The following is a 22,356-nucleotide window of genomic DNA, read 5'->3' as shown; positions in this document are numbered from 1 at the left end:
TACCAAAATGTCATCTCATTGACTGATATTTGCCCCCTTAACAATTACAGGGACTATTCAGCAAATGCATATATGTACAGTAATGCACTAAGAAAGGCTATTTGCAGCTATACCTTTGAGTTACAATACTAAAAATGCTATGATGAAGTATTAAAAAGGGACAATTTGAAGATTTAAAATGCATTATAACAGCATGAAAACTTTTCACAATTTTGCATTTCTTTCATTTTGGTTAATGAAATATTGATTTAGTGTCTCTCCCCTCGACTATTCAATTTTGCTTATAGGTGCTGTCACCCACTTCCAGATTCTAATGCACTAGCTGAATACTGTAATGGGTGGGTTCTAAACAGCCCAGGAATATTTAAAGCAGGGGTTCTCAAACGGGGGGGGGTCACGAACTGTCAGCCTCCACCCCAAGCCCCGCTTTGCCTCCAGCATTTATAATGGTGTTAAATATGTAAACAAGTGTTTTTAATTTATAAGGTGGGGGGGGGGGGTCGCACAGAGAAACTTGCTATGTGGAAGGGGTCACCAGTACAAAAGTTTGAGAGCCACTGATTTAAAGAGTAGCTGCAGTAGTTTATAAAAATAGTAGCATTTTTACCGTATATCTTACAAGAATCCTACATTTTAATCCAAATTTAACCTGTCGGTCTCCCTTTATGGAGAGACCCATTTATGAAATAAAAGAGTTTCTCTGCATGTACCATCATTGCCAGTAAGGTTGGGCAAAGCTAAACAACGCCAGAATTATGTCTCAGGTGCTAATGGTGGGATAATTAAGATATTTATAGTTTTATGGTTAAATAGTTGGGGGGTTCAGTAGTTGAAAGGTGTGATATATACGAATGTAGCTACCACAGCACACTAATTGCAAGATTTCTGCTTGGAACATTTCAACCTATCTGGGGGATTAAGAAACCTTCCATTAAAACATCCACTTCTATTAGATGGCTTTGAAAAGCTTAACCTTAGAAATGAAGGAGACACTACCAAAATTTTCAGATTTAGGTGTCTGAAATTAGGTACTTAGCACTTGTGAAAATAAGGCTCCTTGGAACTCCCATTGACAGCTGTAGAAATTCAGCACTTTTGAGACAGGCTCTTATTAAGGTGTCTAACTAAAGGTTTAGGAACCTAACTTTCGACACCCTGTCATGGGGCTCACTCAATCCTAGGGTGCCACCTCCTGGCTGCTCTAGAGATTAGCTCCTTCGCCAGGCGCCGTGCACTCTTCTGGTGGTCTCTCTACCCATTGTCCTCTCTCACGCTGCAGCCCTTATTGCTCCAGGAGCTGCAGCTTCCTCTTGTTGACTTGGACCTCCAGCCAGGTCTCTGTGGTCCTCCCCTTCTGTGGTATCACAGTCTCTTGGGGCAAACTATCCCAGGCTTTCTGCTCTCCACTGCTGGTCTGTGACACTTCCCAAGTAGCTGGTAGAGTAACCTGGGCTTGCCTCTACTCCAGGTTCCAATGCAGGGACCCTCTGATCAGCAGCCAAGGTCTGCACTATCCTAAATCTTGCTGCTTTTCCCCTGAGCCTTTCTGATCACCCTGCACCGCTCTGCATAAACTCCCTCCTCCCACGGAATAATTGTTGACTACATACCATAGTCCTAAACCCACCTCCCTTCACCCAGAGGCCTGCAGGGAAGTAGTCTGCAGTCAGTCCCTTTCTGCTCTCAGCTCCTGTTCCCATCCGAGCCTCATAGAATATCAGGAATATCAGGGTTGGAAGGGACCTCAGGAGGTCATCTAGTCCAACCCCCTGCTCAAAGCAGGACTGATCCCCAATTAAATCATCCCAGCCAGGGCTTTGTCAAGCCTGACCTTAAAAACTTCTAAGGAAGGAGATTCCACCACCTCCCTAGGTAATGCATTCCAGTGTTTCACCACCCTCCTAGTGAAAAAGTTTTTCCTAATATCCAACCTAAATCTCCCCCACTGCAACTTGAGACCACTACTCCTTGTTCTGTCATCAGCTACCACTGAGAACAGTCTAGAGCCATCCTCTTTGGAACCTCCTTTCAGGTAGTTGAAAGCAGCTATCAAATCCCCCCTCATTCTTCTCTTCTGCAGACTAAACATCCCCAGTTCCCTCAGCCTCTCCTCATAAGTCATGTGTTCCAGTCCCCTAATCATTTTTGTTGATCCTCCTTTGCTGTTCCAGAAACACTGCAGTGACTGACTATAGGTTTTACTGTTTAAGTTACTGCACACTGGCTCCTCCTCCAGGTGCAGCCTGGCAGTTAATTGGCCCACCTAGCCACCTTAACCCTTTCAGGCCTCAGATGGGGTGGATACCTCATTACAAATGCAAATCTCAACATCTTGGCCAATTTCTTAAGTACAAGTCCTTTGTGCAGTGCCTACAAAAACGTGTTTCCCTTGCATTTACTTTCCTTTTCAAAGTGACAAAAGTAGCAACCAGCAAAATTAGTTTAAAAAAAAAAAGTAGCCCCTCTGTGACCTCAATCTGACATCAGGGAATGCTTGTTCATTATTTCTGGGTGCAGTGGTATCCCTAATGTGAATTTACATTCCAAAGGAAGTCCTGTGATTTTCAGCCTAGCTCACAATCTCACATTTTCTTGTATTGAACTAGAGAAGCACGGGGTGGTAGTGTGAGCACAGGAATGGGAGCTGGGAACAACCTCATTCTAAATCATGTCTCTGAGGCAAAGGTCTCAGACACAATATCTCCTTCTCTACCTGGAATCTGACTATGACCAGTGTTTGTAAAGCCTTTGCAAGAGGGGGGGAAAAGTATCTTTAGTGTTATGTTATGGAGAAGTCATATGTATCCTCCAGTAAGGTTTCTATCACCTGTAAACTATTTTCAATTGATATTTTTTCATTGCTCCCTTGAAATGTCCCTTCAATAAGAAGCTAAAAGGAAAAGTTTTCATTTTTATAGATCAGTTATGATACAAACTAGTGCTTCAATGTATTGAAAAAAAGCCATATTCCATATTTGTGATTAATATTGTAATTAAAATAACTGGCTTGGAAACACACACACACACACACACACAGAAAAACCAATCTGCAGAATGTATTGTCTAATATATAGTTGCTATAGCTAGTCTCTATCACCAGGGGAAGATAGCTGAAATAGTCACTATTACCACAGAAGTAACATGGTTCAATCAATCCACACATTTTATCTGTGATTTATAAGATGTACTAACTGACCTCAGTGTACAGTATGCACATAATTCTAGAACTTACAGATGCCGAAACAAACCACTAGCAATTCAACTTCAGGCAAGAGAGAGACGCTTTGCACAATAACCTAAAAATAAACTAATGAGAGGTGTCAATCTCAACCACAAATGGTCCCCCATTCTTTCCTGTTTTGAGTACCACTAAAACCAATCACCCAAAAAAGTTATTGTGTGAGTGAACATTGAGGTCACCCAAAGTAGACAAGAACAGTGTTAGCTTGCAAGCACAATTACTACAAGAGGTGTTCATCACAACAGTTCCAGTCTTCAACCTAGTCTGGGATTTGCAAACATGGGGTCCATACAAAACAAATTCAGTTTAGGAGAGGGGACTTCTTGCATCTTCCTTCAGATGCAAACACAGAAAGACCCTCCCTTTTGCCCTCTTTCGGGTGCTACACAAAAACACTTCTGGAGAAAGCCAAAATCTGAATCACACCCAGGTAGGTCCATTCCAGGTCAGTGACCTCCATCCATGATTACTGGTGATAGAAAATTTGTCAACAAACAGGCATCGAAGAGCATTCCCACAGATACAGTCCCACATATACTTGCCCATACATTCAGGGTGAACAAACTTCTTTTCCCTTAAAAGAATAGGAGAAAGAACGTCCAGAGGCCACACCAAAGTAGGGTCCCACGGAGACACTCCAATTTAAGGGCTCATGTCAGAGGCTCACTCCAAAAGGATGACATGAATTATGAATCTTATGAGGCTTTAATAATTCATTATGGGCTCTGCTGTTCCCTTCATTGTCTATTTCCATCCAAATAATCCACTAGCAGTTAAAAGAGCAAGCCACTGAACACGCTATGACTATCAGGACTGCTCCCACAAATGCTCAGTGGTAGCATAACATATATTCTCTAAAAGCCAAAAACCATCACCTCTCAGAAGAGCTTATAGGTGGTATTTTGAGGAAAATAGCAAAGACACATGAACAGAGGTTTTTCCATACAGGAATGAACAGGCTGTTGAGCTTCATTATAAAGGAAAAATGGGATAGCCAATTGGATCTGAACCACTCTAAAATATTACCAGAAAGCTATATTATGTCTGTAGTTTATTAGCTCAAGTATCTTTAAAAATCTGATCACACGAATTAGTCAGATGTTCTCTCAGTAACTTTCAGTAGTCAAATGCAAAGGCAATTTTAGGCATCTGCAATAAACAGCAACCTTCAGAACTCCACCCCTGGTATCATATGAACACTACAAGCTAGAAAAATAAGGTCATATTTTAATGGTATTTTTAAACTAATTGTAAGGAACATTTAAAAAAATCATTTACTTCACATAGCAAGTAACACAGTTCTGACATAATCACAATGGATACACATCTATAGAGAACTGCAAAACTGAACACTTTTGCACTGTTTTCTATTTTCATGTATTGTCTCCCAGAGTAGGTTTCCCTTTATTGTGATCATTGATACCACTACAAATGAGTGGCAATCCAGTGTCCTCCTTAGTAAGATGTCAGGCAATTAGCATGGAGTTAGGGCAGCCATGAGGAGCTCCAATTTATATACAAAGTTACGCCCTTCCATTTTATTCCACTGAACTTCCTTGAATGGCCCACGAAGATGGTTCCATTTACTGTCTTGTAGCACATCACTTTTGGGGAGGTCTTTGCACTGACATCGTGGAAACTGAACCATAACTTTGCTGCCGCTTTCAGGACCATTACGTACTGCAATGAACAGAAAATACGTAAGTATAAAGCCTTTACAGCTTTTTTAATTCATCATATTAAATATCCCTATACAAAGTACACTAACCAGACACTTTCCCTTTAAGTACATTTCCATATTGTAACTAAAAAAAAATTAAAACACTGTTACTTCTAATGAAGTCTTCTTCTGACTTGCTCTCAAGTTTTCCTATTTTCCCTGCATGTTTTCATTGCTCTTTTGCACTACATTTTCCTGGTCAGAGCAAACCAGTAGTCAACAACTGTATTCAGGAAAGTTAAATGAGCACAGGAATCCTAAAATGTCTCCAACAATTCCCACTGAGCTTTATCCCAAGTCTGAATCTTATTTGTGGGCTTTCTCAAGAAGATTTTATAGAGGAATTCTTTTCCAGTGTAATCTTTCAAAGAGACAATTATGAAGTCTCCCAACATTTTTGTTACAGCTACTATCGGAGAGATCTTTGCCATTTTTTTAAAGTACTGTGGGAATCTAGCTCTCTCTCTAAGATAGCACAGTCAAACTGATTTAGTGAGGGGACAAAGCTTTTCAGTGCAGCAATATCAGTGCATATGGAAGCATAAGGGCTGGTGATCAGAGTACAAGACCAGGAATGATTAGTTCTAGTGGCCTTATACTATGTGTAATGCAAAGTTACTTTATCTTAAATATGCAACAATTTATTTCTCCTGCATTTATTACAGAACAAAATCAGAAAACAATATTTTAAAAAATGCTTTAAGCTGATTACCCCACGTACTAAACAGCAATGGGTAGCCGACTTGATTGAATCACTACTTTGCATAGATGTCAATGCTACCCATAAAATAAAAAGCTTGTTTATAAAGTACTCTGTTACATAATGATGCCATAAACTCTCAGGATTGATTCTATAATCAAACTGCTAGAAAGTTCTCATACATTTATTATAAATCATACAAAAGTCTACCTGAAATAGCATAGTCTCCACTTGGCGATGCCACAGTTATTGCTGATGCATTGCCGATACTCTCTACTGGTCCCAGACCCACATGATTACTGAAACTTAACACGTGCCATCCCATAACTTTAGCAAGCTGCTGAACTGCATGTACTTGATGTTGGGACATCTGAAAGAAGACAGAGGATTAGGTTATTTTTATCTTTGTCTCTTACTGTTTTTGTTGTCCCTGGTTCCTGTTCTTTGTTTCCTGGTAATAGCTCATCTTAAGTGATCACTCTCCTTACAATGCGTATTTTTTCATGGTCTGTGTGTATATAAATCTCCTCACTGTATTTTCCACTTTATGCATCCGATGAAGTGAGCTGTAGCTCACGAAAGCTTATGCTCAAATAAATTGGTTAGTCTCTAAGGTGCCACAAGTACTCCTTTTCTTTTTGTCCTGTATTACTCATTTAAGAAAAAAATAAGTGATTTCCACCTGAAATGCACCACCCTGTTTCAGAAGAATTGGTCATTTTATAGAAATACCTCAATACATATAATAGCAAGTAGAAATTTGACTTCATACATGCCTGTTACTAGCTCATTTGGCGGTGGAGAAGATAGAGTTATTCAGTATACACAAGCTACACAGTTCAATACATCTATAACTCTTTCAACGTATAGTTTTTGTGAGGTTCTCTTACAAGTTCTGGATTTTAAACTAACACAAGTCTCTAAAGCTACTCAAAAATCTTGTATATGGTTAAGGTTTCAGAAGTGTCCTTCCTTTAGTCCCACATCCAATTAAGAGAGACACCTAACCCTTTTTGTGAAGCATTTACAGGGTATTATGCAGAAAAGTGGTAATGAATCATTCCAACATGGCAAATTTGGGAAGATTAGAGTTGGGGTTACCAAACACACTTTACACCCGTGTAACATTCTAGTAGAAACTACAGCAATTGTTTATAAGAAAAAGCATTTTAGTTTGCTTTTAACACGATTTATTTGTTGGAAACAGAGAGGAGCCAATGCCATGTAACCAGCCAGGTCTCTGTGAACCAGTTTGAAAACTACTTTATTAGAGGAAAATAATACCTCCCTCAACAGAATCTGTTCCAACTTGTTTTGTCTGAGCATTCCACATTATAAACTGTAAAAAGGCAATGGCCTGCATCTTTACTACATAATGTGTATTGAAAAGACTGTCACATATGAACAAAAACAACAAGACTCATTGTAAACAGTTAAGAAACCACAGTTCATTCAAACATTAGTGATTTAGTAGTGTCACATGCAAAGTTGGAAACCCTGACACAATGTTGAAAGTGATGTTAATTAAGGGCATGTTAACTATTAAGAACTCCAGTCCTGATGGGGTTTGGCTAGAACAAGTTTGTTTTACATAAAAAAATACCTTAGTGTCCGACATGGCTCCCACCAAGTAGAATCTTATGATTAAGAAAAGCAGCATGCTTATTAGATTGGCACGGTGTTCTGAAGGCTCACATGGTGAACAGCACAAACAATGCATTTAAATGTATTTCAAATGAACTTCTTTGTTAGTATTTCTGTACTCACAGCCACCTGGCTAAAACGTGATCCCACAGTCGATACACAAACATTTCTTTATGGAGAATGTGGTCAATCATCACTAAACCTGCAAACTTACTGACATTCTTGTATGCACATGTGGAATTTCTACCTAGTTTCTATCTGACAATAAACAATACTTTTGTTTCAAATACACTCATGCTACTTATTACTGTTCGTCCCAATCGCAGACACAAGACAAACACATGCAAGAAAAAGTCCCAGGAATTGAACGTGAGTTTACCTGAGACAGAAGGAAATCCTGTAATTCTTGCTTTTGATGGGACAACGTAATAACTCTTCCATCTCTGTGTACTACCCTGATCTGTTCAACTCCAATGTTCAGCTGTAGCTGAATGGACCTTTTAAACAAAAAGATACAATCAGTATATTTATTGAAAAGTCATCTAGAAATTGGTAGTTTACAACTACATTAATAAAAGTTCCTAATTTAAAAAGTCACTTTTAAAAGACATCTTACAAACGCTAAAGGACAATCCAAGAGCAAGCTACCATCTTGACACCCTCATGTTCTTGATTAGGACAGACATGGGAAATGGCTTCTATCTGAATGAATAACAAAGCATGAACCTTGTTAGATATGGTAATATAGTATTGAGGCCTGTTTATTAGCCTGAGATAGAATTTTCAGTTTTGTTTGCCTTTTTGCCTTTTAATATTCTTATATCCTTACTAAGATATGTGAACAAAGACACTGTGTGTTGCTTCTGCCTACAGATGGGGTTTTTTGTATAATGAGAAAAGATAAGAAACAGAGCTTAAGTGTTGTATGGTGGGAGTTTAATATACAACTGCCTCGACTCCCAGTCAGGAGGGGCGGTATAAGAAACACTAAAAAACAAAGAAAAGGTAGCCTTGGCCAGTACACAACCTCACTCCCTACCCCTCCCATGGGGTACAAAAGAGGTGGTACTGAAACCCAGAGACTCAACACTCTCCAAAATGGAACATGACCATAAACTGTAATGGGTGGTACCAGGGGCGAGCACTACAGGTATGATTAAGCCTGTTAAGAAGGAGATGGTGGGGAAAAAAGAAAAGCTCTACTGGTGTAAAGAGATGGGATTATGCTTGCTTCGTAACCCCAATAAACATTGCATTGCCTGCACTTTGGACTCTGGCTTTCTGCTTTCTGTCTGTGTGACAAGAACCAAGGAAGGGCAGGGGGAGCCCTAACAAACCTTTCAAGGTTGCTTGGTAAATTCTGTTTTTAAAATATTTTGATTAACTTAGAACAGTGGATGTTGGTTTATCATCAGAGATGCAGGTGACATGACATACATCCGCTCTCTCCCAGCCAGCTCTATTCTTGTCAATATCAATCCGACTCTAGCTGGTAAGATTCCTGTTCGCTGAAGTGCTCCAAGAGCACAGAATCTCATCAACTGCAATTCCCTGTCAACTTAAAAGAACAGAGCCAGCAGAGGGTGAAGACCCAGTACAACCCACATGGGACTCATCTCTGCTCTCAATAAATTCAGGGTCACCCAATGCAGCACAGAACTGAGGACTTACCAGCATGGCAACTGGAACCAAAGTAACTAAATGAGTAGGAATTCATGCCTTTAATTATGTAATATTCAATTCTGCAATATGAATGTCTATTTTGGTGCAAGTCTGTGTACAGACACCTGTATTACAGAACGTCCACACACAGAATTGCACTGAAATAACTAAAGGCATGAATTTCAAGTGATTATTTTAGTTCCAGTTTCCGTACAGACAAGCCAACAGATATTAACAAGGTGCAACTCTTGGTTCAGAAATCTAGCAGTTTCTCCAGGCCACTAATGTGGAAGTAGAGGAAAGCGTTTTAAAGACACTTTTAGTAACCAGGCCCAACATTTGACTCTTCCCCTAAAGGAATACCGTCATAGACATTTGAAGAAAAAGGTAATATATATATGTACTAAATTCCTATATGAATGTAACATTTTTGCTACAGAAGGCAGATAGACTTTTAACTTTAGGGTTTCTCTTCTGAAAGCTGTTTTGGCAGAGTGTTACTTTTAAGACAAGGTTATCTTAATCTATGGAAAGTTAAATTTTCTCTCATTCTCTGCAACCACATTAATATTCCATACCTGAACATATAAAGCAAATACACAAATACTAAGCTCATGTTGGTCTGCCTGAAGTTGGACTGGATCTCATAGGAGCAACACAATGTTATATGCACTCAATCACCATAGCTAAAAGAGATAACTATCTATCTAAGTAGAGAATATTTCAGTTTTCATACTTACTTGCATATTTGCTCATATCCTTGGGAAGTTATTAGAACTTTGACACTGGATTCATAAACATCATTTATGTTTGACCAATGGGCCTGAATCTGTGGATCCTCAATACGACTAGCTAGGCTGTCAATGGTTCGAGCAGTTCTAAAAAAACAAAAGCAGAAAAACCACACCCCAGTAATTTAATTTTTTTAAATCGCTTGACAGCCCTAGTTCTATTATGACTTCCATGACTAAAGTGGATAGGGATACAACCTATCCTGAAGGATGACCCAACACTCTCACAAATCTTGGGAGACAGGCCAGTCCTTGCCTACAGACAGCCCCCCAACCTGAAGCAAATACTCACCAGCAACCACATACCCCACAACAGAACCACTAACCCAGGAACCTATCTTTGCAACAAAGCCCATTGCCAACTGTGCCCACACATCTATTCAGGGGACACCATCACAGGGCCTAATAACATCAGCCACAGTATCAGAGGCTCGTTCACCTGCACATCTACCAATGTGACATATGCCATCATGTGCAAGCAATGCCCCTCTGCCATGTACATTGGTCAAACTGGACAGTCTCTATGTAAAAGAATAAATGGACACAAATCAGATGTCAAGAATTATAACATTCATAAGCCAGTCGGAGAACACTTCAATCTCTCTGGTCATGCGATTACAGACATGAAACTTGCGATATTACAACAGAAAAACTTCCAATCCAGACTCCAGCGAGAGACTGTTGAATTGGAATTCATTTGCAAATTGGATACAATTAACTTAGGCTTGAATAGAGACTGGGAGTGGCTAAGTCATTATGCAAGGCAACCTATTTCCCCTTGTGTTTTCCTAACCCCCCCCCCCAAAGACATTCTTGTTAAACCCTGCATGTGTGCTGGAAACGGCCCACCTTGATTATCATACACATTGTAAGGAGAGTGATCACTTTAGATAAGCTATTACCAACAGGAGAGTGGGTTTGTGTGTGTTGGGGGGAGGGGGGGACGACCTGGATTTGTGCTGGAAATGGCCCACCCTGATTATCATACACATTGCATCCGATGAAGTGAGCTGTAGCTCACGAAAGCTTATGCTCAAATAAATTGGTTAGTCTCTAAGGTGCCACAAGTACTCCTTTTCTTTTTGCGAATACAGACTAACATGGCTGTTATTCTGAAACCTGTCATTGTAAGGAGAGTGATCACTTTACATAAGCTATTACCAGCAGGAGAGTGTGGTGGGGGGAGAGAAAACCTTTTGTAGTGATAATCACCCATTTTTTCATGGTTTGTGTGTATAAAAACGTCTTCTGTACTTTCCACAGCATGCATCCGATGAAGTGAGCAGTAGCTCACGAAAGCTTATGCTCAAATAAATTGGTTAGTCTCCAAGGTGCCACAAGTACTCATTTTCTTTTTGCAAATACAGACTAACACGGCTGTTACTCTGAAACCAGGGATAATAAAATCATGGTCTAGATATCTAGATAGTGTATGCCACCATCTTTTCTCCAAATAAAGTCAGGGTAGTGAGTAGACATCAGTTTGATCTAGCCGGTACTGTAAATTACACTGTAAAATAAACTTATTTCACAAAACTAAGTTTTATGACACCTAAAGCTACATTTATTTGCATTATAGGGTAAGCAGTTTGGGCACACACAAGGAGACCAAAACAGTTTTGGTGCCTGAATTGCAAAAGAAGCGTATCTGCTTATACTTTAAGACTATCTTTGGGGGTGCATGTAAAATATAAACATATGTTACTCAGCATAGAGATCAGCTATGTGTTTTTACACAGTGTACGGAGGAAAGTACTGAAAAGGACTGAGGTAGTGCTTTTGTTAAAGCAGAGACAACTATCATGATGTAAGTATCCTGTAGAAGGGTACCTTACAAGTAGTATTGAACTTTCTGTGTTTGCATTCCATGGGAGTCACTACACTCACGTACTTGGAGACAGGATTTTTAATCTTTAATATTAGGCACCAACAAAACTGTTAGAAAAGCATTCAGGAATAACAACAGTAATAAGTTTGGGGAACATTTTCAAAAATTAATTCACAGCCTGTGTGGAACACAGAAGGATTAGTTTTACTATGACTTTACCAAGAATAGCTTGTGCGCATACCTGTGCCTCAGAAAGATGTGTTTTGCCTGTTTAATGATCTTTTCCAGAAGCCCTTCATTTGGTTGTAAGGAACTAATGTCATTTTTATCAAAAGCCTGAGGTCCTGCCATTCTCATTCTCTTGTGGCCAAATGGTGCACTAGCTGGATGTGGCATCATTGTAGAGCTCAAAGTTTGCTTGTGGAACTGCAACAAACAAAAGCAGTTAGGAGGGATGACAGAAGGAGAAGATAACAAATCTCAAGTATGTGCTCTTCTAATACATGCCGCTAACCAATTATAATACACTGCCTCATGTTTTACAAGGATAACTTTAAAAAGTCACACTTCTTGGGGAAAAAAAACAAAAAACTGCATGCTATTTTAATACCTATAATCACAGTAATAAAAACTAAGAAAAGTATTCATTTTTCTAGTTTACTTTGTGCATTTGACTGCACTTTACGAACAGTCCTTTCATATTTCCCTGTATAGTCTGCTTCCCTGTTTATTTGGATCTTTTGCACACTGAGAAGGGAAAACTAAAAGGGAGGAGATGCTGCATTATGCATCAAGAATATATACACTAGTTCTGAGGTCCGGAGGGAAATGAGTGGCAGACCAGTTGAAAGTCTCTGGGTAAAGATAAAAGGGGAGAAAAATAGGAGTGACATCATGATTAAGGCTGCGTGTCTGTCACGAAGGTCATGGAAGTCACAGACTCTGACATTCCACGACCTCTGACTTCTGCAGCGGCTGTGGCCAGCCGCACCAGCCGCTGCTTGAGCAGTCTCGTGCCACCATGCCCCGTGTGCCACCCCGCCAGTAGCAGTAGTTTTGGTGGGGATCCAGCGCTGGGGTGCAGGACGGCACTTATCTCGGGGGGTTCCCTGGAAGTGGCTTGCATGTCCCTGCAGCTCGTAGGTGGAAGGACCAGGGGGCTCTGTGCGCCGCCCCCACCCGTGGGCACCACCCCCACAGCTCCCATTAGCTGCGGTTCCCAGTGAATGGGAACTGCGGAGCTGGTGCTAGTGGCAGGGGCAGTGCGTGGAGCCCCCTGGCGTTCCCTCCCCCTAGGAGCTGCAAGGACATGCTGGTCGCTTCTGGGGAGCTGTGCAGAGCCAGGTAGGGAGCCTGCTAGCCATGCAAACCCTCCCTCCCTCCAGCACCTGTGGGGGTCCCAGGCCAACCTCCCCCACCAGCACCCGCTGCCCAAGTTTTAGTTAGGGGTATATAGTACAAGTCATGGACAGGTCATGGCTGTGAATTTTTGTTTACTGCCAGTGACCTGACCATGACTTTTACTAAAAATACCCATGACTAAAACATAGCCTTAATCATGATAGAAGTCTGCTAGACTAACAAAATCAGGAAGAGGAGGTCGATGACGCATTTCTAGAACAAAACAGAAATATCTAAAACACAAGACCTGATAGTAATGGGGGGGGGGGGGGATTAACTGCCCAAATGTCTGTTGCAATAGTATGACAACACAAAATTTCCCATAAGTTCTTGGAATGTACTGGGGACAACTTTTTGTTTCAGAAAGTTAGGAAACTAACTGGAAGACAGCCATGTTAGATTTGATTCTGACCAACATGGAGGAGTTGGTTGCAAATCTGAAGGCGGAAGTCAATTTGGGTAAAAGTGATTATGAGAGGATAGATTTCATGAATCTAAGGAAAGCAAAGAGTAAGAGCAGCGGAATAAGGAAAATGGACTTTGAGAAAAAACAGACTTGAACAAACTCAGAAAGCTGGTAGGAATGAAAATGGAAAGAAAATCTAAGGGATAAAAGGAGTTCAGAAGAGCTGGCAGTTTCTCAAAGAGACAACATTAAAGGCACAACTGAAAACTATTCCGATGTTAAGGAAAGATAGCAAAAATAGTAAGAGGCCAATAGGGCTCCATCAAGAGCTTTAATGACCAGAAAATCAAAAAGGAATCCTAAAACAAAGAGAAAACATGGACAAATTGCTCAGGAGGAATACAGAAGAATAGCACAAACAGGTAGGGACAAAATCAGGCTAACATACAAAATGAGTTATACCTAACAAGGGACATAAAAGGCAAAAGAGGTTCTTTAAATACAGTAGGAGCAAGAGAAAGACAAAGGAAAGTGTAGGCCTTCTACTCAGAGGGGAAAAGAGCAAATAACTGAGGACATCAAGAAGGCTGAGGTGTGTAATGCCTATTTTGCTTCAGTATTCACTGGAACCATGCTGAAGAAGATGTACATATCCTGGTCATATGATCTCAGAACTTTCTAGAGTAGAACTTTCTACTGTTTTTTAAGGCTATGCATGTCCTTGTGCTTTCCTTGCTCCCAAAAAGATATATTAGGGAGCAAAGCCTCAATCACAATGCAGCTCCTTCTAATGAATCAAGAATTTATAGTAAGAGTTCAGAATAGTGAAAAAGAGGAGTGGGGAGAATGATCTCAAAAGAACCGTAATTATGGTAAGTAACTGTTCTTTCTACTTTAAGCATGGCCTGCATGGACCTTCTCCTGAAATGAGCATCCAACTTAGAGGCTACATCCAGGAAACAATATCCCATGAAGGTACAAGTGAAATTCCTGGTATCAGCTTTGCATATCTACACAATGGTGGCATTTCTCATATATGCAACAGAGGCTGCCTTATACAGCTGGATAGAAAATGACTGGCCTCTGGCATTATTATAGTTATATGATGTGCTCAGAGACTCTGAATGGGAAATAAGAGAACTTCAGTGTTCAACTAAAAATGCATTACCTCTCTGATCAGCTGATGCAAATTGTGTTCCAGAACATAGAGGTGATCCTCTGGACTTTGTTTTTCAGAAGCAGCTTTTTGGGATTTCTTATCATTAGAAGAGTGACACAAAGAAATAGACAATTGCAAACCTGTATAAAGAAAATGAAAAGCAAAAACACTGTCAACTTTTCCATGCTGATAAGTAGAAACAAGACAGGATAATTTATTCTTCTCTTCCCCTTATCCCCTTTCAGAATCATTAGCTTTGCAACCAATGTTGTTTCAGAGAAATTCAAACAAACTATCATGTCACACCGTGCAAACCAGAAAAGAAAACATGATCATTTTGCCAATTTGTAATTAATAAAGTGCCCAGGGATCAACTTGTGACTTAAGAGGTGTTTTTCATTTATAATTCCTTATCAAGTGAAGAAAAGGAAAGTCTCCTAAGGTCGAAACCCTGCAGCATACTGGGGAAGAAATAATTCTCATATCACCCAGTTTACCAACCATTATATTTTTTGAAGCAATCCAAAAAAATCTTCAAAAGATGGAGTCAGGATCACTCTCAGCGGGGGGGAGGGAGAACATGGTGTAGATTCTCAAGGCAACTCTGAGCACAGAGGATGCTTTCAGAGTCCCCATATTCTTGGGCCAGCCTGACTGAAGGGTATTAGTCTTCTCTCTATTCAGGTACCATTAACACAAGTCAATTAGAAGTTTTGTAGTCTCCCATAAACCTACCTCTGGAGAGAAGGACTGATAAAAAGCCTCAAATTCCAGTCCCCACAAGGTGGTGTACTGGACTACCACAACTTTTGTTGTTGGTACCATTACTACTGAAATAATATAAGTGCACCATGAGAGTCATTTAAAAAACAAAACAAAACACACTTTAGTCAGAAAAGATCAGATGCATAATGTGGTTTCCAGGGAAGTCTTACTTTTAAACCAATTCTTCATTTGGTATAATGAGAGAAGCAAGGAGGTCAACTGACCTTGCTTAAACGTCATACAAATCAAAGTTTAAGTCTGGATTAAAATAGACAATTCTGTGAATTCCATGTTCCACGACAAGAGTCTCGCAAGGCTTCTTACCTGGAAAAGGCTGGGAGATGATCTGGTTCTTCACAACAATGTGAGGAATTTGTGATTTAATTTGAACAGCTTCTCGAGACAACTGAGCAAATATTTCTTTACATAAGAGAACATTTTGTGCAGCCTCCAGTTTTGTCTGCCAATGTGGAGCACCTGAAATACACAAGCCATCCAAGTTTTCAAAGAAACAACAAAAAGCAACCCATTTTACTAATTCACATCTCAGCTGTTAGAGAATGACTAAGGCACCAGGTGATCAGTGTGACTGGAAAATCTAGCCTACTGTTCCCACCTGAGCTGAACCTTGTTATAATACAACAACAAAATATTAGTGAACATTGTTACAATACAAAACAAAATATTAGTGAATTTTAACCAAGCTTACATGGGCATTTTATTAACTATTTGTATTGCACTAGCACCTAGATAGCCCTGCTACACTGTGCTGGGCACTGTACAAACAGTTAAGATGACAGTCTGCTTACTTGGTTTGCAATTTCTTTGAGGCACACTTTCAAAACAGTACATTTAGACTTGCAAAGTTAACCCATGCACATAAACACACAACATTTTTTAAAATCAGGGAGGTGCTTCAGTATGGATTTAGAAGCCAAAATTTAGGCTCCCATTTTTTAAAATATTGGCCTGAATAAACAGATGGGCCTCATGCCCTGAACATAAAGATTACCATATGAGATCAGACCAGTGGTCTATCTAGTACAGCGTTCTGTCTATGAGCAGCCAGCACCAAGTTTCTTTCTAAGCCCAAAACTTAGTGACTGGCTTCTGAAGCATGAAATCTCATGTCTTAGTTTGAAATTGTAGAGGTCATTATTCATAAGAACATCTAGTTTTTTAAAAATTCTGCTAAGCTTTTAGATTCACTGATATCTTATGGAAAAGAAATTCCACAGATTCCGTAAGTGTTATGAAAAAACATTTCCTCTTATGAGTTTTTAAAGTATCATCTTTCATTCAGACTGGATGTCCTCCTGGGCTTGTATTATGAGAAAAGGTAAATAGGAGCATCCAATTCACCTGCTCTATACTGCTATCATTTCCCCTTATAATTGTCTCCTCGCTAGACTTAACTCCCAATGTTTTCACGCTCTTCCTGCATCTAGTACTTTTTATTGCTCACCTTTAAATCTCTTCCAATCATATTAAATCTTTTTTGAGATGGAGTGGCCAGAACTGACTATGGTATTCCAAATGAGAGCATACCATCAATTCACATAAAACCACTGGTCTGTCAGGCAAATGGGAAAGTTATTTCCAGCACTGAGCACTCCCCACTTAAAATGCCCTGCCCTGAAACATTTAAACCTCAGAAATATGCAAGAGTATCCAAGCTGACCACAGCTGTCACGAGACTGCCTCTCTCCATGAACTAGCATAAGTAGCCAGGTCCCAGACAATTCAGGACTTAATATTACTCTATAAACACCTTTAATTGCACAGGCAACTAATGCAGACCTTAAAGAACTGGCATAATATGCTCCTCTCATCCAACACCACTAAATAAGTGGGCGGCTACTGCTGAACATTGTACCAGTCGTATCTAATATAAATTTCCATTTAGCAAAGAATTTAATAACTCGCAATATAATACTTATTACATAAGCTAGTAACTCCAACTTAACTCTATGAAGACTATTTCATGTAGTTTTCTTTAACTGTACTGCGTTTTTTCCTGCGTTTACTTAATAGCAATACAAGAGATTGACGGGATAGACTTTGTGTTCACAATTTACAGATATCTTCTAAACACTAAATTTACAGTAGAATCTCAATTTTATGAACACCGATCTTACGAATGAACAATTATAAAGATCATTCTTTGCAACTGGGGGGGGTGGGGGGATGGTGAGTGTGAGTGCATGTGAAATCACGTAACAAAAGTGATGTCGATGAAGAACAAGTCAATATGCCCTCACATTCCAAGCCTTTAGAGCGCACTGGAAATTGCTTTGCAATGGGTTAAAGGACAAGACGAAAGCAGTGCACCACACCTACTGTAATTCTGAGATCAATTTTATGAGCTCCTTAATCCCCAATTAATTTGTAAAATACGGGCTGTCCTGTTCATATAAGTAAATCTCACAAACTTGCTCTTAATTTCTTAAACAATTCTGTAAATGGTCTGAGCTGACATCAAACGTCTCAATCTAAATTTTGGCTTGAAACACAATATTAAATAAACTGAGTTACCATTAATAACCTTTTCAGGCAAAATTTAACTACTCAGCTCCATGAACTACAGAAGGCACATGATGTGCTTTTTTCTCCCTGTTGCTCCTCCCCATCAAAACCACGAATATTATACCTTAGTTCATCCTGTTGTATACTTGGAATACTTAAAATATATAAGTAAAATAATTTGAGAAAAGGGTTTAAACAGAACCCATATTATGTAAGTGATTTTCAATTAATCTCAAGTTAGATGGTTGACTCTCCTTCTAAACAAATATGGTTTTAACATCTTCATTTCAGACGCCAAGCATGTGCATTAGAGTCATTGAAGGAATTTTAACACCTTCAATAGCATCATATCCATATGTACATTTTGAAAGGGTCACGTTTGCAAAGTCTCATTTTGCATTTAGGTGAAGAATTTCAGCTAAACCAAGAATGAGAAAATTATTTCCCCTTTTGTTCTTATTTTCAGGTACTACTCAAGTATTTCTCCATAATATGAGATTCACCAATTTAGTGTCAAATGCAAACTCAATCCCTAAGACCGGATCTTAAAGAATGTACCTGGTTTTGATTTTGGCAGAGGTCTTTTAAATAGGTTAACTGTGCCAAGGTCACCTATGTCTGGAGCTTGCTTTTGAATAGAAACCTATACAAGAAAATGAAAAAGAATGTTACTTGTCTTGTGTTCTGTATTACAACTACATGAATAGTACAGGAGCTATCCAACAAATGCTTCAGGCAAACCTTTATATAGGCTGATCCCTCTAAATCACTTGGAATCTGAACATCCAAAGGACAGTAATCCTCTGGTATCTTCTTATCCAGATCAATATCTGTGTTCTTTATCACTTCAAATGTCCCATGATGAGGGAAGAGGGATCCTAAAAAGGGAAACAGAAAATATCATGAAAACATCTAAAAGCTTTCACAAGACAATGTTTTTATGGATTAGAAGTCTTCTCATCTTTGCATCATATGAAAGATATTGCTTACATTTGACTAACATTGTTTCGGGGGGGGGGGGGGGGGGATTTCAATTCAGTAAAATGTCTTATCTCCACCCCATAATTGTCAATTGAAGAGGCTCTACGCGTTATCGCTGAGAAATACAGTGGAACAATATGATCTGGGCTATATGGTTTCCTTTCCTTTTTTCTAGGCATTGGGAGTGGGGGAGGTAAGAGAGAATGCGAGGAGAGTTGTTGGCTTAAATGTAATAGTACCTGTGATTTTACCACTAATGGACACTGCACCTGAATATTTTACTCCCAGCTCAAAATGATCATATTATGTTTCCACATAATGCTTAAAACTCTTTGGATTTATTTTTTTAACACAGATTAATACACAGATTTTTAGATGGTACAATAAAGTGGTTCTTTCATTTTGTCATGGTGATGCCACATTCTCCTTTAGGCCGCGAACACTTACACAAGGGCTTACCTCTAAGCACATGTATACTTACTGATTTCAAAAGGGACTACGTTTGTGTGTGTGTAGTTCATCACTTGCTTAATTACTTGCTGAATCAAGACATTAGGACATTATTAACCTTGTATGAACAACAACACAACCAACCACCTTTTGTGTATAGTACTAGAACTCTTTCCCAGGTTATAGTACGTAGTATGTTCTAATCAATAACATTTATCATCTCTCATTTAATACTTCATAAACTACATTTTAGTATTGTAAAGTCTGTACTTTGGAATATGGGGGTTGTATGTCAATTCAGAAAAGAATAGAAGTGACCAAATATCTTTTGAACAATTTTTACAGAACAAATCTAGATAACAGAAATCAGAGATGAAGAAAAATTACTATTCATCTAACCCACCCCAATGCAGGATTGATCCTTAAAAGTACCTTTTCATTTCTCCAAACAGTCTACTTTTAATGTACCAAAAGTGATGCAGCTTTATCACTATCTTTGAGATCTCAATATCAGGATGTTTCTCCTGCTATTAAATGTAAGTTCTCCTTTTTCTTAGTTCCTTCACAGTACTTATAGTATTTTACCACTTCAATCATTCCTTTCCAACTTTGGTGTTTACAATTAATCATCAAAAATGGTTTAGTGAAATAAAAGATTTAAGATTCATTCTTGATAACTGGTGACCTGCCATACCTGCACTTCTGTAGCTCAGGTCCCCGAGGATTTTGTCTCCCACTTTCCTCAGCTTCCAGTGCTGCCTCAATCTCAAGAGCTCGGAGTTGAAATCTCGTTGTCTCTTATTTTCCTGGTTTTCTGCAACTGATTTGGATAACCTTTCTGCTCCTTTCAACAGGATTTGGGCTGCTCCAGCTAGTGACTTCTTCTTTGAAATTAACTGTAAAGTCTGAGGATTCTGGAAATATGAAAATAAATTCCAATTTTGAGCTGTTGTAAATATTTTTAAGTTGTAAACAAATCTTCATAGTTCTAATGACTGGAAACTAGTAGTGCCTAAAAATTATTATCTGCTGTGCTATTTAGTAACTTATTTTGAAATTAGGCTACGTCTACACTAGAAACTTCAAAGTGCTGCCACAGGAGCACTTTGAAGTGTGAGTGTGGTCACGCGCGAGCGCTGGGAGAGAGTATGCTTTAAAGCATCAGTGTGGACAGGCTCCAAGTGCTGGGAGCAGTGCTACCAGCGCTCGGAGCTATTCCCCTCATGGAGGCGGATTACCAGGAGCGCTGGGAGAGAGCCTGTCCACACTGACGCTTTAAAGCATACTAACTTGCTGCGCTCAGGAGGGTGATTTTTCACCCCCCTGAGCCAGCAAGTTAGAATGCTATAAAATGTAAGTGTAGACAAACCCTTAGCTTCATATGCAGGTTATCACACTACTATAACTGGCACACTTGTTGGCAGTCTCAGCAGACACATCACTGAGACTGAGCTACCCTCTCCCCCCTAGAAGTGGTCCCTCCCGTTGGAAGATGAGGCACTGTGGTAGGACAGCATGGGGAGGCTTGCCCTAGGCTATACCTGTTTTGTGGTTATATAAGAAGTCCCAGTTGTATGGGATCTTCAGTATGAAGCTATCAGGATGTATTAAACAATAAGATCGTTTGTACCTGCTTTGGGGGAAGTGGATCCTGCACAACTGGATCCAGAGTCATGAATTTTTTATCTTTGACAATGCTGAGAACATCATAGAGCACACACATCTCAGTCAAGGCACCTCTTAAATTGTTTCTCACTGAATCCCAAGGCCAAAGAGATGGTTGAAACTTTACCAACCCTAAAGCACAAAAACAAAACAAAGGTTTATATTCCAAGAGCAAATACGGTGTCTATACCACACTGGTCCTTAAACTGAAACAGGGCATAAACAGTCTGCAAATAATCTGAAAATTCTGCATTTTAAAATATACCTTTTATTTATGTAGGTGTATGTTAAACGTCCTCCTCTGAGCCTAATCCAGAGAGAATAAGAGTCTTATTGCCCCAGCTAAAGAGCCATAGCTCTTCAGCTCAAAATGAAGCAGCACACGCTTTTTACTTTGGAGTCTCTGGTGCACTGGTCAAGTCATGTAAGTGGGAGTTTGTTCAGGATCTGAACTGCTTCAGGCCTCAAACGCACAGACCAGGTTACATTAGCAATGGGCTAATATAGGCGACTGCAATGACAGGACACCGAAACTCACGTTTTGACCAGTATGTCTCTCCCAGGAAAGCGTGACCACCATAGTTGGCTCAGCTATTGAGGGAGGAAGGTATCTCATACGACATTCAATGTAGAACCCACCACCCTAGTACCGCTTGGCTGCAAACACTAGCGGTCAGCATACACAGGCTCAGGCAGGGCATGGACCAGGACAGCTCCGGACTCTGCCGAAGGCGAGTTTAGTCCCGGAGTGGCATTTTCATGGCAGCTGAACCACTTCGTGGCATGGATCCTACCCGCCCTGCCGCACAGGTGGGCCTGCAAGGATCCCAGCGACTTCAGCGGGGCCACCCGCGCTGCGCAGCTCTCGGGTCAGGGCCAACACGGCAGGCCCATTAGGGGCTGGCCGGCCCCAAGTCACAGAACGCAGCGGGGCGGGTGGGCGCGGCTAGGGCGTCGCCCAGGGCGGAGGGCTGCCCCTGGGGATCCAGGAGGGGCACAGGCGCTGCCTCCCGGAGGCTGGGTCCCAGCGCGGGGCAGCGGGTGGGGAGCCCTGCGGCGGGGCGGGGGTCTCCTTGCTGCCCCCCGCACCGTTCTCTCTCTCACCCTCCTCGTCCTCGGCGTCCCCGGGCGCGGCCCAGTCGCGGGCCTGCGCGCCAGGCGGCGGCTCGTCCTCCTCGGAGCCGGAGCCCTGGCTGAAGTCGATGCGCTGCGCCAGGCGCGCCAGGTTCTGGGACATGGAGAGCGGCTGCAGGTAGGTCTCGCTGCCGTCCAGCCCCACCTCCTGCACCTGCTTCTCGCTCGCCGACTCGATGCTGATCCGCACCGCCGGCGCCCCCGACATCTTCCCGGCGGCTGGGGCGCCGCTGGCCACGGGAGAGCGGAGCGCGCAGCCCGCCGAGCATGCGCACCACCGCTA

At 40.8% G+C, this 22,356-nt stretch overlaps 1 protein-coding gene across 2 annotated transcripts; it reads right to left on the bottom strand.

The window, feature by feature from the left end:
- Window positions 1–22,356, bottom strand: MED17 (mediator complex subunit 17). Of its 2 annotated transcripts, none has more exons than XM_077808128.1 (12): window positions 22,044–22,356; window positions 20,905–21,071; window positions 19,969–20,188; window positions 18,585–18,721; window positions 18,402–18,486; window positions 15,642–15,794; window positions 14,562–14,692; window positions 11,828–12,012; window positions 9,708–9,845; window positions 7,685–7,802; window positions 5,872–6,031; window positions 1–4,921 (listed from the first exon to the last, which is right to left on the bottom strand). In XM_077808128.1, exons 1-12 carry the CDS (start codon window positions 22,279–22,281, stop codon window positions 4,716–4,718), a joined length of 1,938 nt encoding a protein of 645 aa, XP_077664254.1. In that variant the 5' UTR covers window positions 22,282–22,356; the 3' UTR covers window positions 1–4,715. The 2 variants fall into 2 exon arrangements, with proteins under 2 accessions (XP_077664254.1, XP_077664263.1); XM_077808137.1 differs by lacking the exon at window positions 22,044–22,356 and adding an exon at window positions 21,205–21,982.

Source organism: Eretmochelys imbricata, chromosome 1 (assembly GCF_965152235.1).
Source record: "Eretmochelys imbricata isolate rEreImb1 chromosome 1, rEreImb1.hap1, whole genome shotgun sequence".
Classification (NCBI taxonomy): domain Eukaryota; kingdom Metazoa; phylum Chordata; order Testudines; family Cheloniidae; genus Eretmochelys; species Eretmochelys imbricata.
This window is presented reverse-complemented; position numbering and strand designations above follow the sequence as displayed.